Here is a 13,636-nt window from a genome sequence, read left to right as displayed (position 1 = left end):
TCTTTGGAACTCTCCATCGTGTGTGTGTGGGGTACCTTTCCTCCTCCTTTTTCAGATTCCTTTTGTGTATTGTCTTCCTCTGTTAGATTATAAACTCCTTGAAGGCTGGCACATAATAAATGTTTATTAAACAATTACTTGCATACAACAGACACTTTATAAATATTTGCCGAATTGACTTGAATTTCTTTGAGTAGTCCTGTCTTACGGTATCATGAAAATACCAATTAGTCAAAGTGTCTGTTAAACGAATCTTATGTACCTGACACTACTAAGCATTGGTGATACAAAGAAGGGGCAAAATGAGACAGTCTTTGACCTCCAGGAACTCAGAGGCGCCTTATTCTATCAAATACTATGTATGCACAGCAGGAAGAGAAAAGAGGGTAGGATAATCATTTCTCTAAGCACTGTGACTTAGCTAATGGTTAAACATCACCTCTCCACAAACTGAGAAAGGGAGTGGCATCATAGACACTCTCTTCGAGCACTGACGCCGAGTTTGACTGGTAAGGGTTTGGCTGACAGAGGGGGAGGGGGATTGACGCCATCTAAAGCAATTTGGGAAAAATCAGGATAGGCGAACCTCAAACCAGGAATCTATTCAGAGCAGTCATTTGCCATTTGCACATCCTGATCAGCGCCGTCCCCTTTGCAGGACGGAGCAGCTGAGACTGAGAGGCTTCGAGCTAGAGGAATCAGCAGGCGCTCGCTCCGGGCCGGTACTCCCTCCAGAAACTGTTTAGGGAGGAGCTGCAGGGCGAGTGTGGGCAGCTTGGAGGACTGTAGTCAGAGAAATTGAGTTTGTTTCTTTGTAAGGCGAGGGAAAAGCAAGCGAGATTCTGCAGGGGTCTTTAGAGCAAATCAGTCATATCCATTCACCTTACCAGGGATAAGCCCCATTGCATTAGCAGGCGAACACGCGCACACGTGAGTCCTACACACACACACACACACACACACACACACACACACACACACACACACACACACACGCCCCGCACTTACGCACGCGCGTCCTCCCACCACGCTCAAACCTCCACTCGCACATCCCCAGGCCGTTGGCCTTCCTTCCCCAGCATTGGCCTCTGGAGCGCGCTCCCTCTACATCCTGGGGCTAGGGCTGAGGGCCTCTAGGTGGAGAGGGTCCTGGGCTGCTTCTTTAAGGCCCTGGTCCCCGCCTCCTTCTTGCCTCCCTCCCTCTTTCCCTTCTCCTCCTCCTCTACCCTAACTTCCCAGACAAGCCGGCAGGGTGTGCGCCTAGAGAGCAGAGCCGAGCAGGTGCCAGAGGCGAGACCTTCGCTTGCCGAGGCTCCGCCTGAGGTGGCTTCCTCGACGCCAGCTCGGTAGCCAGCCCTGCCGGGAGGAGGACTAAAGCAGCTGCCTACCTCTCCTAGTTGTGCCCCCGCCTCCATCTCCCCAGGGTCAGAGGCAAACAGGAGCCGCTCCCCATCTTCCCGGGATCAAAGCCTGCGCTCGCTAGCCCGCCTAACCGCTCGCTTTCGGCAGCCAGAGAGTTGCAGGCTGGGACCATGTCGGTGGCTACCGGCAGCAGCGAGACGGCCGGTGGAGCAGGGGGCGGGGGCAGTCGGGTTTTCTTCCAGAGCCCGCGGGCTGGCGCAGGCGGCGGGTCGGGCTCCAGTTCCAGCTCCAGTGCTGGCTTGGGCTCCAGCACAGGGTCTGGTTCCTCCCGGGAAGATTCGGCTCCGACAGTTGTGCCTGCTGTGGTGGGGCAGGTTCAGCAGCAGCAGCGGCGCCATCAGCAGGGGAAAGTGACCGTGAAATACGATCGGAAGGAGCTGCGGAAAAGGCTAGTGTTGGAAGAGTGGATCGTGGAACAGCTGGGGCAGCTGTACGGCTGCGAGGTATCCTATCTGCCCCGGAGGTGGGGGGTGAGGAGGGGGAAGCACTAGGGCAAGAAGGGCGGACAGAGATTCTTCTCTTCGTCTCGTCGGTTCCTTTTCTATAGCTTCACAAGCAATAGAAAGGCTTTTTACGGGGCCAACCGTATAACCAACTCTACTCTGCCCTTCCCCCCCGCGCAGCACAGTGGAAGTTGGAGGATGGGGGTTCGTTCACATCTTGCCTCTGCTACTACTACCTGTGGGACCTTCGGCAAGTCTTATAACCTTCGGCCTCAGTTTCCTGTTCTATAGAATGAGGGAGTTGGGTTAGCTCTAGATCCGTGATCCATTTGTGATGAATGGTGACTATAAAGGACGCTGTTAGGCGCGTTTCTTTTCCTTTGCAACAGCTTCAACCTGGAGCCAGAGATGTAGGGAGGGATGTCCCTTTCTTCGTCCCCAGTTTAGCTCTTCTGTGGAATCAGAGCTAGCTTTAGGACCCCTCAAATCTGCCGTGAGGATTTAGTAGAGTAAGGGGCACTGTCTCAGTCCGGCTGTTATGTGAAGAGGCACCTCCCTCGATCCCTTCTGTAGCTGCAGTATGGAATCCAGAAGCTATAAGGAGCCTATGCCTTAGGAATTAGTAATTAGGGAAATGATAGTTGATGGAGCAGTTAAACGACAGACGTGCCCTTTATTTGGAAGAGGGAGAGGGAGAGAGAGACACACAGAGAGAGAGACAGAGAGAGAGACAGACAGACAGAGAGAAATATATGAGAATGAGAATGAGAATGTGAATGTGTGTTTAGGAAGCGCATTATGTGCACAGACATTTTTCAAAAGCATGACCAATCTAAAAATTCTTCTCTGCAATTCGGAGACCGATAACCTCCCATTTCCAGTCAGTCTTGTTGCCTGCCCCTATAGTTCACCCTCCTCCGGTTCAGTATTAAAATGGCACACAGTCAGTGGCATTGTTGGGGAAAAAATATTTTTTCCTTTGAAAAGGAAGAAAGATTTTGAACTATGGGAAACCGCTGAAGGTTCGCAAGTGGAAGGATCATACTTGTGCCCAACATTGGGATCTTAGTACTGTATTAAGGCAGAGAACCACTAGTCTGCCTCTCCTCACCCTTCCCCCCCTCCTCATTTTGCCTTTTAACAGATAAAGAACTGATTTTTTTTATGGGAAGGGGGAAGGGGAAACAAAAACAAAACTATACCGGGTTGACTGGTATAGGAAGGGAAATTTTTGAAGAGAAAAAACATTTACCGAGAGGCTGAAATATGTCAGAAATATGACCTTCCTAAAATACTCATTTGTCCCAGGAGCCATTCTTTTAAAGAGATGCTTTAGTAATAATTTTAAATGGAAAAAATCTACTTCTCTAAAGTGAATAAGATTTGGAAGGTGTGGTAGTGTGAAGGAGATTAATAATTGAGAACATGTCCTTTAAGCAGGAACTAGGTTTCTGTCTATAAACCTGTCATTTATCTTGTTCAGAGGTTATAAGTGTGAGCAGGCTATAATGAATTCACCTTAAAAACCTTGCTAAAAGGAATTATCCCTATATTTTAACATGTTTTGGACTTTTATAAGTGTCTATCTTCCTATTTCTTTAATCTTCTCATTGTATGCAGAGACAAATCTCCTTATGGACTAATTATGAGTGATTATGATGTAATAACTCTGACTTGTGACTGAACATGCTTGTTAATTTTAATTTATGTAATCAATTGGAGAAGGGAAACTGGCAAAAAGAGGAAATTCTGGTGGTATTTCATTCACAATTGTCAACACTCTTTAAAGAAGAAACAAAAGTATATAACTGAGATTGTACTGTTTATACTGTCAGGTGCTTATGCTCAGTCTTGCCTCCAAAGAATCCAATTCAATTAGACATTGGCCTTTATGCCACATTTCAGTTTTGGAGAATAGTTGAGGTAACAGAAAAAACAGTTGTTGGAATTAACAAATACTTTTAGTATTGCTCATTTTACTGGAGGCTAATTAGATGTAGCTTGGGAAAAGAGGAGTTGCTCCAACTCCTCAGCAGGTTGGCAGATAATGTATTACAAAATTTCTCAAAATAATTGGGAAGGCAAGAGCTTGATTTTCACTGTATTGAATATGAAGCACACACAACTGTTTTAAGGGTAAAAATGACCTTGAGTATTTTCACTCATGTTTCCTTTTTATGATTATAGACCATTAATCTGTTGAAAGAAGTAACATTAAAATGATAATTGTTCTAACAAATACAACGAAATTTACTTTCAGAGTTCTGCATACAGAATTGTCTGTATGGCAGGGAAACACACCAAGTGTCTCACTCAAGGGTATTGGTTGTATCATCTTATTCTGAAAGAACATAGACATTGGAGGGAGTTGTTAGTAATTTGCAAGCAGTTAATTAACATTTGTAATACTATACATTTGTTAGAAAGAAACTAATACCTTACCTCTGACAAGGTAGCTGAGTAAATGGGAATAGCGTTGATTTCTTCAATGGATTTCTTAGACTATTTAATTCTGACTGATCTGTAACTTTGGATACTCCTGTGTAGGAGGCTCTCCTTTCTTAGATAACTACAATCTATCAGTTCTTGTATGTGAGAAACTAAGAAGTGATACACTGGTTTATGTTCCTGATGATCAGAATGTGAAAATTTGAAATACAGAAAGAATGGCTTTTTACCCTTTTAAGAAGCAATGTGGTAAAGCAGGACCCCTGACTTCTGGTCCTAGCCCTGACACTAACTAACTGTGTTGTAGTAGGCAAGAAACTGAACCTCTCTGGTCTCATAGGATCATGGGACTTAGTGTTGGAGTGGACCTCAGAGTCTATCTAGGCATTGTTGTTCAGTTGTTTCAGTTGTGTCTGACTCTTTGTGACCCCATTTGGAGTTTTCTTGGCAAAGATACTGGGGTGGTTTGCCATTTCCTTCTTCAACTCATTTCGCGGATGAGGAAACTGAGGTAAACAGGGTAAAGTGACTTGCCTAGGGTCATACAGCTAATAAGTGTCTGAGGCTAGATTTGAACTCAGGAAGATGAGTCTTCCTGACTTTAGGACCAGCCCTCTATATCCACTGTGCCACCTACCTGCCCCTATCTAGTACAACCTTGTCATTTTACAGGTGAGGAAATGGAGGCCAGTAGAGGAAAAGCAACTTGCACAAGGTCACATAGACCTTGTACAGGTGGGAGTTGAAGCCAGGTCAGTGTTCTTTCAGTGTACCATGTACCTCACTCAGTTTCCTCATCTGTAAAATAAGGGGTTGGACTAGATCTCTGTGGACCCCTTTAGCTCTAGCATGACATGATACATTTGAAATTTAAGGTGATTATAGATATTTAGGGCAGCCAGGAGGCGCCACAGGGCACAGAGGGCACTGGAGTCAGGAAGCCCTGAGTTCAAATTTGACTTCAGACTATTAGTAGCTGTATGATTCTGGTCAAGTCACCTCACCTTGTTTGCCTCAGTTTCCTTATCTGTAAAATGAGCTAGAGAAGGAAATGGCAAATGACTCCAGTATCTTTCCCAAGAAAACCCCAAATGGGGTCACAAAGAGTCTGACAGGACTGAAAACAACTCAACTACACATCAAGGTAACAAAGCAGATATTTGCAAGTAACATAATAATTTAGATAAAAAGCTAGTTTGCAAAAAGTAAACGGCCAAGTTTGGAATAGGGTAACAAGCCCAAAGGTCTAGATTATCTGTTGAATTACCCTTTAAAAAAAAAACTAAGACAAAGCATAGGAGATTTCATTTCTCTTTTAATAGATTCCCCATACTAAATTAGAAGAGGGACTGTCCTAGAATAGCATCTTGGCTGCAATCTTAGCTGTAGAAGTCTAGAAATGTTTTTCTAGTTGTCTAGTTGATCACGTGGTGAGCTTATTTTGAGGTTTACATTGAAAAAGTGTGTGTATAGGTGTAAGGGGGTGCTCCTCCTTTAGTATATAAGTACTATAGTATGTGTGTGTGTGTGTGTGTGTGTGTGTGTGTGTGTGTATATGTATATGTATATGTATATAGTACTTCCCATTAGTATATAAGCTCCTTGAGTGTAGAGATAGTGTCTTTGTACTTCTATTCCCAGCTCCCAGAAAAGTTTCTGGCCTATAGTAAGTGCTTAATAAATGTTTTTGATTGATTTATTACTTAATTATTTACCACTTAATGTTTCATCAGAGGAAAACTTCTGTTATTTTCAGAAAGTCTTAATATACTTTGGATTAAAATACTATATTTAAAGATGTATATTTTGGGTATATTTTTATATCCCTAACCTTAGTTTCAAGAGCGCTTAGGATTTTACTTTATATCCTGTTTTACTAGGGTTACATAATGGTACTAGTGACTTCTGGGTGAGGTCACATGCATTTGCCAATTTCACCTAGGATCAAGGTAACATCTATCTTTGCTGCCACAGAGCAAGTTTTTACAGTCTTTTCAGAGGGTGTAATTTTGAATTAAAGCAGTTTTTAATAAGTTGGAATTATTATCAAGATGCCAATAAGGATCTACCCATAAATAGACTTTTGTGAATTCTATAAAACAAAGTCTAGCTCTGTTTGGCTCTGGACTATCTAGATCCCGTTGGTTTTCCTCCTTCCTGCCATCTTCTTATCTTTTGACCATTTTCTTACACATTAGCATTGTCTCCACAAGAGGATAAAATTATCTATCTCTTGGCTTGTTATTATATACTTCCAACCTAGTCATCTCAGCATGATGAATTTAAAAATATTTATTATTGATTTTTATTTGTATTTATTTAAATAATTTATTATATATTAATAAACATTTTATTATTTAAAATTTTTTTCTCATTTGTTTTTTACATTGCCTAAACTTCCCCTTGTATTCCTTATAACAAAGGGATCCATCTAAGATCCAGGCCATATAACAAATAATTTTTCAATATACTGATCTGATAGAAATTTGAAGGTGGATTCAGTCACCAAGAGAGGCTGCTGATATAAATACAGGCTTACTTTAGAGATGTTGCAGATTTGGTTCCAGACCACTGCAATAAATTGATTATTGCAATAAAATGAGTCACAAGAAATTTTTGCTTCCCCAGTGCATATAAAAGTTATGTTTATACTCTAGTCTATTAAGTATGCAATAGTATTATGTCTCAAAAAGTATATACATTAATTAAAATACTTTATTGCTAAAAAATACTAACCATCATCTAAACCATCAGTGAGTCATAATCTTTTTGCTGTTGTAGGGTCTTGCCTTGATGTTGATGGTTGCTGGGTGGTAGTTGCTGAAGGTTGGGGTGGCCTTGAAATTTCTTAAAATAAGACAACAATGAAATTTGCTGCATTGATAGACTCTTCCTTTTACTTAGAGACCATTGATGGGTTATTAACTGGTTGAATTTCAGTATTGTTGTATCTCAAAAGGGAGAGAGTTAGGGAACAGCAGCCAGTGGAACAGTCAGAACACATACAACGTTTATCGATTAAGTTTGTCAATATAGGTGCAGTTTGTCATGCCCCAAAACAATTACGGTAGTAATATCAAAGATCACAGATCACCATAACAAATATAATAATAATGAAAAAAGTTTGCAATATTGTATGAATTGCCAAAATGTGACACAGAGACATGATATGAGCACGTGCTGTTGGAAAAATGGCGCCAATAGACTTGCTTGGCACAGAATTGCCACAAACCTTCAATTTGTGAAGAAACACAGTGTCAGCAGAGTGCAATAAAGTGAAGTGTAATAAAATGAGATTTGCGTGCAGTTGCAGTAGTCATTTTTGCTACATGTTGAAATCCAGGATTGATGATTCTGATGAATGTTGTCATTTTTGCATTCTTACATTTGGATGAGGACCTCCTTCTTTAGGTGCTAAATCCCAGCTCAGATTTTAAAATTAGTTCCCATCCCATAGATACTTGCACAAGTAGAAATCTTATTTAAATGAGTGACTTGCTACTTATTAGTTTGGCTAGAATGAAGCTCTTGGATTATCTATGCATTTGATTAATTCTTGTTTATTGTTAACATAGGGAATTGAGAGTTGATTTTTAAAAACTCATGATTTTTCCTCTCATAATCAGTCTGTGAAATTTTAAGGAGTATGATAAAGTACTTTAAAAGTTATCTAGATATTGATCCTATATCCAGATACAGGAATTAGCTATTATTTAAAAGAGCAAAATAAAACCATATCAAAAAGTAGTTTTCCCTATGGAGTCTTCTGCAATACAATTGCTTATGTTTAATCAAAGTATTATGGTTGATTGCATTTCAGATTTTTCTTTTTTTGTAAAGCTTGGACAATGGTGTCCTCTATAGTTTTGAAATAACTATTTGTTATAGTGCCTTGTTTTCTTATGACCTCTCTTCACACTTTAGCCCCTTGGCAATTGAGCTGGGTTGGGAAAAAAAAGTAAGCTGGTTACTATTGTTAAGTTGGGGAGACTTTGTTTATCTACATCTGTTCTCCATCTTCAGGCTTTTCTTAGCCATTTCCATAATCTTTATTCCTATGGAAATAACTAATTCCATTGAGCTTCTTGTCCTTATCAGTAACCTGCAATGCTTATAGTCACAGCAGTAGATCTGACTTCTCTCTGGGGTGGGTAAGATACAGATAAATACGCATCATTGCTTAATTTCATCTCTTCTGAGGACAAACATTCCTAAAAACATAATCTAATAGCATTAGAATTGCTAAATTTCTAAAAGAGAATTTTTAATACATGTGCTCTTATTTATATTATCAATTATTGAAATGTATTGTTGCTAAAATAATTGATAATGTATCTTAGCGTTGCAGACTTTGATGAATTTTTACATTTTATAGCTCTCAATTGGGTTTTACATAGTTAATGTATTATAAATTCCTTAAGGGAAGGAACTGGGTTAATAATTATTATTTTATCCCTTAGTACCTACCTCTGAATATAGGAGGCCTTTAGTAAATATTCAGTTGAATTCAGTTGAGGGGAGAAAATGCATGATTGACTTTCCCCCTATGGTTTAGTGGTGCAGAGTGAAGCTCTAGTCACTGAATAGGTTAGAAGTGTTCTTTGCAAGGCATATACATCTGCATCTTAGTAGAATCTGGGCTGAAAGATACTTGGGCATTTGGAAGAGAAGATTTAGCATGTGGTATGATATTTGATCCTCATCTGACTAGTAGCTTGCTTCAAAGATTTTTTTGCTCCTGAGCTCAGAATGAATGTGGATAGCAATAGATGTGAACCAAAACAGTCATTGTTCTGAAAGTTTAAAAGAAGATACGAACATTTTGCTTTGAGTGCATTTGTCTCTTTTTACCGCCGCTCTAAGGATTGACCTATATATCAATATCGAGAGCAATAGATAGTCTGGACCTATCATTTTACAGAGGCAGCAGTAATACAGTAGGTAGCGAAATGACCATAAAGTGCAAAAACCTGAGTTCATAGGACAGATCCTGGCTGTGTTACCCTGAATAAGAAATTTAACCTGTTGGTGCGCAAGGCAGTACTCTAGGACTATACATTGCAACACTTTTCCATCTACATTGGTAGAATTGTCTTTTCTCACCGAGAATTCCTTAACTAATGAAATCACAGGTCTGGACCAAAAAATGCCTGAACATCTCACTAATAATAGCGTTAGTATACTTAGTATGTAGACATACTCAGAAAAGAGTGAAATTGAATGAATCAATATTTTTGAAGGTTATCTTAACAGAAGTCAAGGGTAGGCAGAAGCCTCTTTGTTCCTCTCAAGTAAAGGATCATTTCAGAGTTCGCTACTTGTGACATCTTACTATAGCTTGGAGAACATATGTAGTTGTTCCTCCCTTAAGTGAAATTACCCTTTCACATGGTAATAGTCATGCCTAAGATGAGTGTAGTGATTCTTAACCTGGGGTCTGTGAACTTTTAAAAATATTTTGATAAGTGTATTTCACTATAATTTGTTTCCCTTGTAATCCATTATTCTGAGAAGGGGTCCATAGGTTTCACTAGATTGTTAAAGGGGTCCATGATATGAAAAAGCTTAAGAACTTCTAGATTAGGATGAAATTCTGTGGCCCCAAGTCAAAGAGAGGTGATAGCTAAATGCTGCCCACTGCTTGCATGATGTCCTGTGTTGAAGCCTACTCTTGTGTTTCCTGTTTTTCTCAGTCCCCTCTATCGCCTCTTCTGCTGTCATTATTTTCTACTATTGCATCTGCTCCTACTCCACTTTACATCTGCTTCCCTGCCTTGTTTCCACTCCATGGAATAAAATGCCTTTCCCAGAATAAACTCATCACTTCTAATCTCACCACCCTGTTGCTAGCTCCAGTCTTGATCGACACCACCTGTCTCAGCCTGCTCTCCCCTTTGATTGGAGGGTTGGAGGGTTGGAGGGCAGAGTAACAAAATCCTCCCAGTGCTTTTCTTTATAGAGGGCAGAAACTAGATTCTCAGCTTTGTATCTGTTGCTCTGCCTGGTATCAACTCCACAGAACAAGATGCCCCTGAGCTGGTTATCCCCTGGTCCCCTCACCCACCCACTTTCCTGTCTCTTTTGTGTGTTATCTCCCTCTGCAGATTATAAGCTCCTTGAGGGTAGGGGCTATCTTTTTATTAATTATATCCCTAGCACTTAGCACAGTGCCTGGGACATAGCAGGCACTTAATACATTTTTATTTGTTTCAATTGGATTACTATTGTCCTGTCAGTTTACTCCATTCCAATCAGTTTCTGGGCTTGTTAGCATCACTCTTCCTTTATACTTGCTTATAAACTAGATCCATGCTTCCTTCTGGCCACGCTGGTTTTCATCTCGCTCGTTTTTTTTTTTCTTCCTAGAAGCCTTCACGGAATAGGTTGAACAGGTTTTAAATTTGAATGCCACTCCACATAACCAGTTCACGTGGTGGGTATGCTCTTCACAAGAATTTGATTTGCATTTCATTGTCTTGGCTCAACTAGATTTAAGTTCCTTGAGGGCAAAGACAATGCTTTTTCAGTTTAATGCCTTCTTCCTTTAGACACTCAGACTTAATCAAATGGACAGATTGTAATTTACCTTGATGAAATAGAATGTGGGATCTGTAATTGAGTTCTGGTTAAGTCACAAACTCCTCTTTTTGAGGACATAAAGTGCTTTGCTACTGCTCTGAGCTTGGATTATACTTTAGTTATGGTATTTTAGGGCTAAATGTCTTTGGAATTCTTTAACCATGCAAGAATTATTCTTATATAGTTGAAGAAGTCCTAGTACAAAGTAGGAGGCCATAAATGAAGACTGTCATTTATGGAAATTAAAAAAAAAAGTCACTTGCTGCCATATTGGCAATTCAAAGGCTTCTACCTATACAAGTGAAATACTTTGATTTGTAGAGGAGTGGTTTTTCCCTTTCAGGAATTGAAGATCCAAGACTAGAACCCAAGATTCCCAAATCTAGGCAGTGTTCGTCCAACTCTTGGAGACTTCATTTAAGGTTTTCTTGGCAAAGATATGGGATGGTTTTGTGTGGGACAGAGACCACTTACTCAAAATTAAAAACAAAGACTTAGATACCCTGCAAGTAGAAAAGAGTTTATTGCTTTCTCATGAGGAAGGGCACCCTCTTAGTCACCATTTTGGGACAGCAGAGTAGGAGTTCAGTACAGAAATCAAGGCTTATTTATACCCTAACCCAAGTTCCTCCTCCCTAACCCCCTTCCGCTTATCCCATTGGCTGGGCTTTCAGGGGGTACAATCTATTCATGGCAACACAAATTTGCCCAGAGACAAGAAAAGGTGGGAAGCTTGTCAAGGGCAAGCAGTTCAGGTTGGGGGCAGGGCTATTCTTTCTGCTAAGCATTTAAAAACAGAGTCTGAGGGGGGGAGGGTTTTGAAAGCAACAATCAAGAACTATTAACAAGAACCATCGACTCCCTGAGGAGGCTTCACTTCTGAGAGATCATCTCTCACAGTTTGCCATTTCCTTCTCTAGTTTATTTTACAGATGAGGAAACTGAGGGAAACAGAGTTAAGTGACTTTCCTAGGGTAACATAGCTAGTAAGTGTCTGAGAAGGGATTTGAACTCAGGTCCTCCTGACTCCAGGGCTGGTGCTCTATCCAACCAATGAATTATTCCTGATTCTTGGCATTGGACATTTTGAAGGTTTTCCACAGCATAAAAATTGTTGAAGATGACAATAAGATATAAAAGAATGTAAAGCATGATTTTAGTATTTGGGAGAAATAGTGAAATGAAGGACTCTTCCACTGACCAATGTTAAAAGCTTCCTGGATAGGTGGTGTGAGGTAGAGAAAAGAGCGCTGGTTTTGGAGCCAGAAACTCACTGACCACCTTTTGACTTTCCCAAGATTACATAAGTAACAGGAACCAGAGCTAGGACTTGAACCCATAAGCTCTGACTCCAAATCACGGGCTCTTTTCATTAACTTGGGGGTATTTAACCTTTTTGTGTTTGGATCTTGGACCCTTTTGATGGATCGAAGACAGAGTGATATTCTTGCATAAAATAAAATACATACAATTACAATGGAAACCAATTATATTGAAATAGAAAATATTTTAAAAGTCCCCTATGCAGGGGCAGCTAGATGGTGCAGTGGATAGAGCATTGGCTCTGGAGTCAGGAGGACCTGAATTCAAAAGTGACCTCAGACACCTACTAGCTGTGTGACCCTGGGCAAGTCACTTAACCCTGATTGCCTCCAAAAAAGAAAAAAAAGTTCACCATATAAAAGTATCCAGAGGAAGAGAGAAAGCATATAAGGTACTTCGATCTAGGAGGGATTTCAAAGGAGGTACAATTATGTGAAAAGTTTGAAAAGGAAGAGCCAGATAATGGGATTTAATAGAGCATTGGACTAAGCATCTGAAGTTGTCTTCTGTAACCAAACTTCTTTTTTTGCTTCTGTCCTTCCTCCTCATTTCTGCTGCCAGCATCCTCACGATCTTTCTTATGCTTCCTCTCTTTCCCTTCCCCCATACATTTTTTTTTCCAGAAAAGCAGTTTAATTCATGAACGTCTCTCAGGCATAGTAATATTTTACCAGAGTTCAAAGAAATAAACCTCTGATAATACTGCAAGTCTGTGAAATAAATATTTTTTTGAGTAGAGGGCCATTTTTTTCACCTTTGAAATTTCTATTTCTGTCTCTCTGTGTCCGTCTGTATCTCTCTGTCTCTGTCTCTTTGTATCTGTCTCTATTTCTCTGTCTGTCTCTCTGTTTGTGTCTGTCTCTCTGTGTCTTTCTTTCTGTCTCTGTGTCTCCCTTCTTCCCTCTGCCTGTTTGCCTGTCTTTCAGTAGAATTGGCCCTGTATGGAAGAAAATAAATCAGCTTTATTGAAGACTGAGTCTATTGAAAGCAGAGCAGAGAAGGAGTCAGTCTTGTTTAAACTTTGGACTGGAGTTAGGCTATTTCAGGAACATGTCATCTAATCTATATGAGAACCTTGCTTGTGCCTATAGTAAAAGTATATCTGTCACTTGGGATGATTTGCATGGAATAAGATTTGCCCTTCAGCTGTTAGCTTCACAGTTAAATTTGAATTTCAGCCACTCAGATATTCTTAGCACCCCCTCTTGTTTTCTTGTGCTTTTAATTCGGTTCAATTCTGCAAATATTTACCGAGTGTGCACTGTCAGCAGATATGTGCAAATGGAGGGAGATTTAACATTTAGGGACACGGTCCCTGTCCTTATGGAGCTTTCAGGTTAGTTTGTGTGTTGGGGGTGGGGGAAAGGATTAGACAGATATACTTATTACAGACTAGTTATATTTGTCTTTGACATGTGCAA

At 40.4% G+C, this 13,636-nt stretch overlaps 1 protein-coding gene across 1 annotated transcript in view; it reads left to right on the top strand.

The window, feature by feature from the left end:
* The first annotated feature begins 1,040 nt into the window (after positions 1 to 1,040).
* PPP1R14C (protein phosphatase 1 regulatory inhibitor subunit 14C) overlaps positions 1,041 to 13,636 on the top strand; it is a 109,593-nt gene continuing 96,997 nt past the window's right edge. The window contains exon 1 of the mRNA XM_020986600.2: positions 1,041 to 1,865. Coding sequence (XP_020842259.1) covers positions 1,533 to 1,865 — 333 coding nt within the window. The 5' untranslated portion in view covers positions 1,041 to 1,532. The remainder of the gene's footprint in view (positions 1,866 to 13,636) is intronic.

This window comes from Phascolarctos cinereus, unplaced genomic scaffold (assembly GCF_003287225.1).
Source record: "Phascolarctos cinereus isolate Bilbo 61053 unplaced genomic scaffold, phaCin_HiC Scaffold_5;HRSCAF=322, whole genome shotgun sequence".
Lineage (NCBI taxonomy): Eukaryota > Metazoa > Chordata > Mammalia > Diprotodontia > Phascolarctidae > Phascolarctos > Phascolarctos cinereus.
This window is presented reverse-complemented; position numbering and strand designations above follow the sequence as displayed.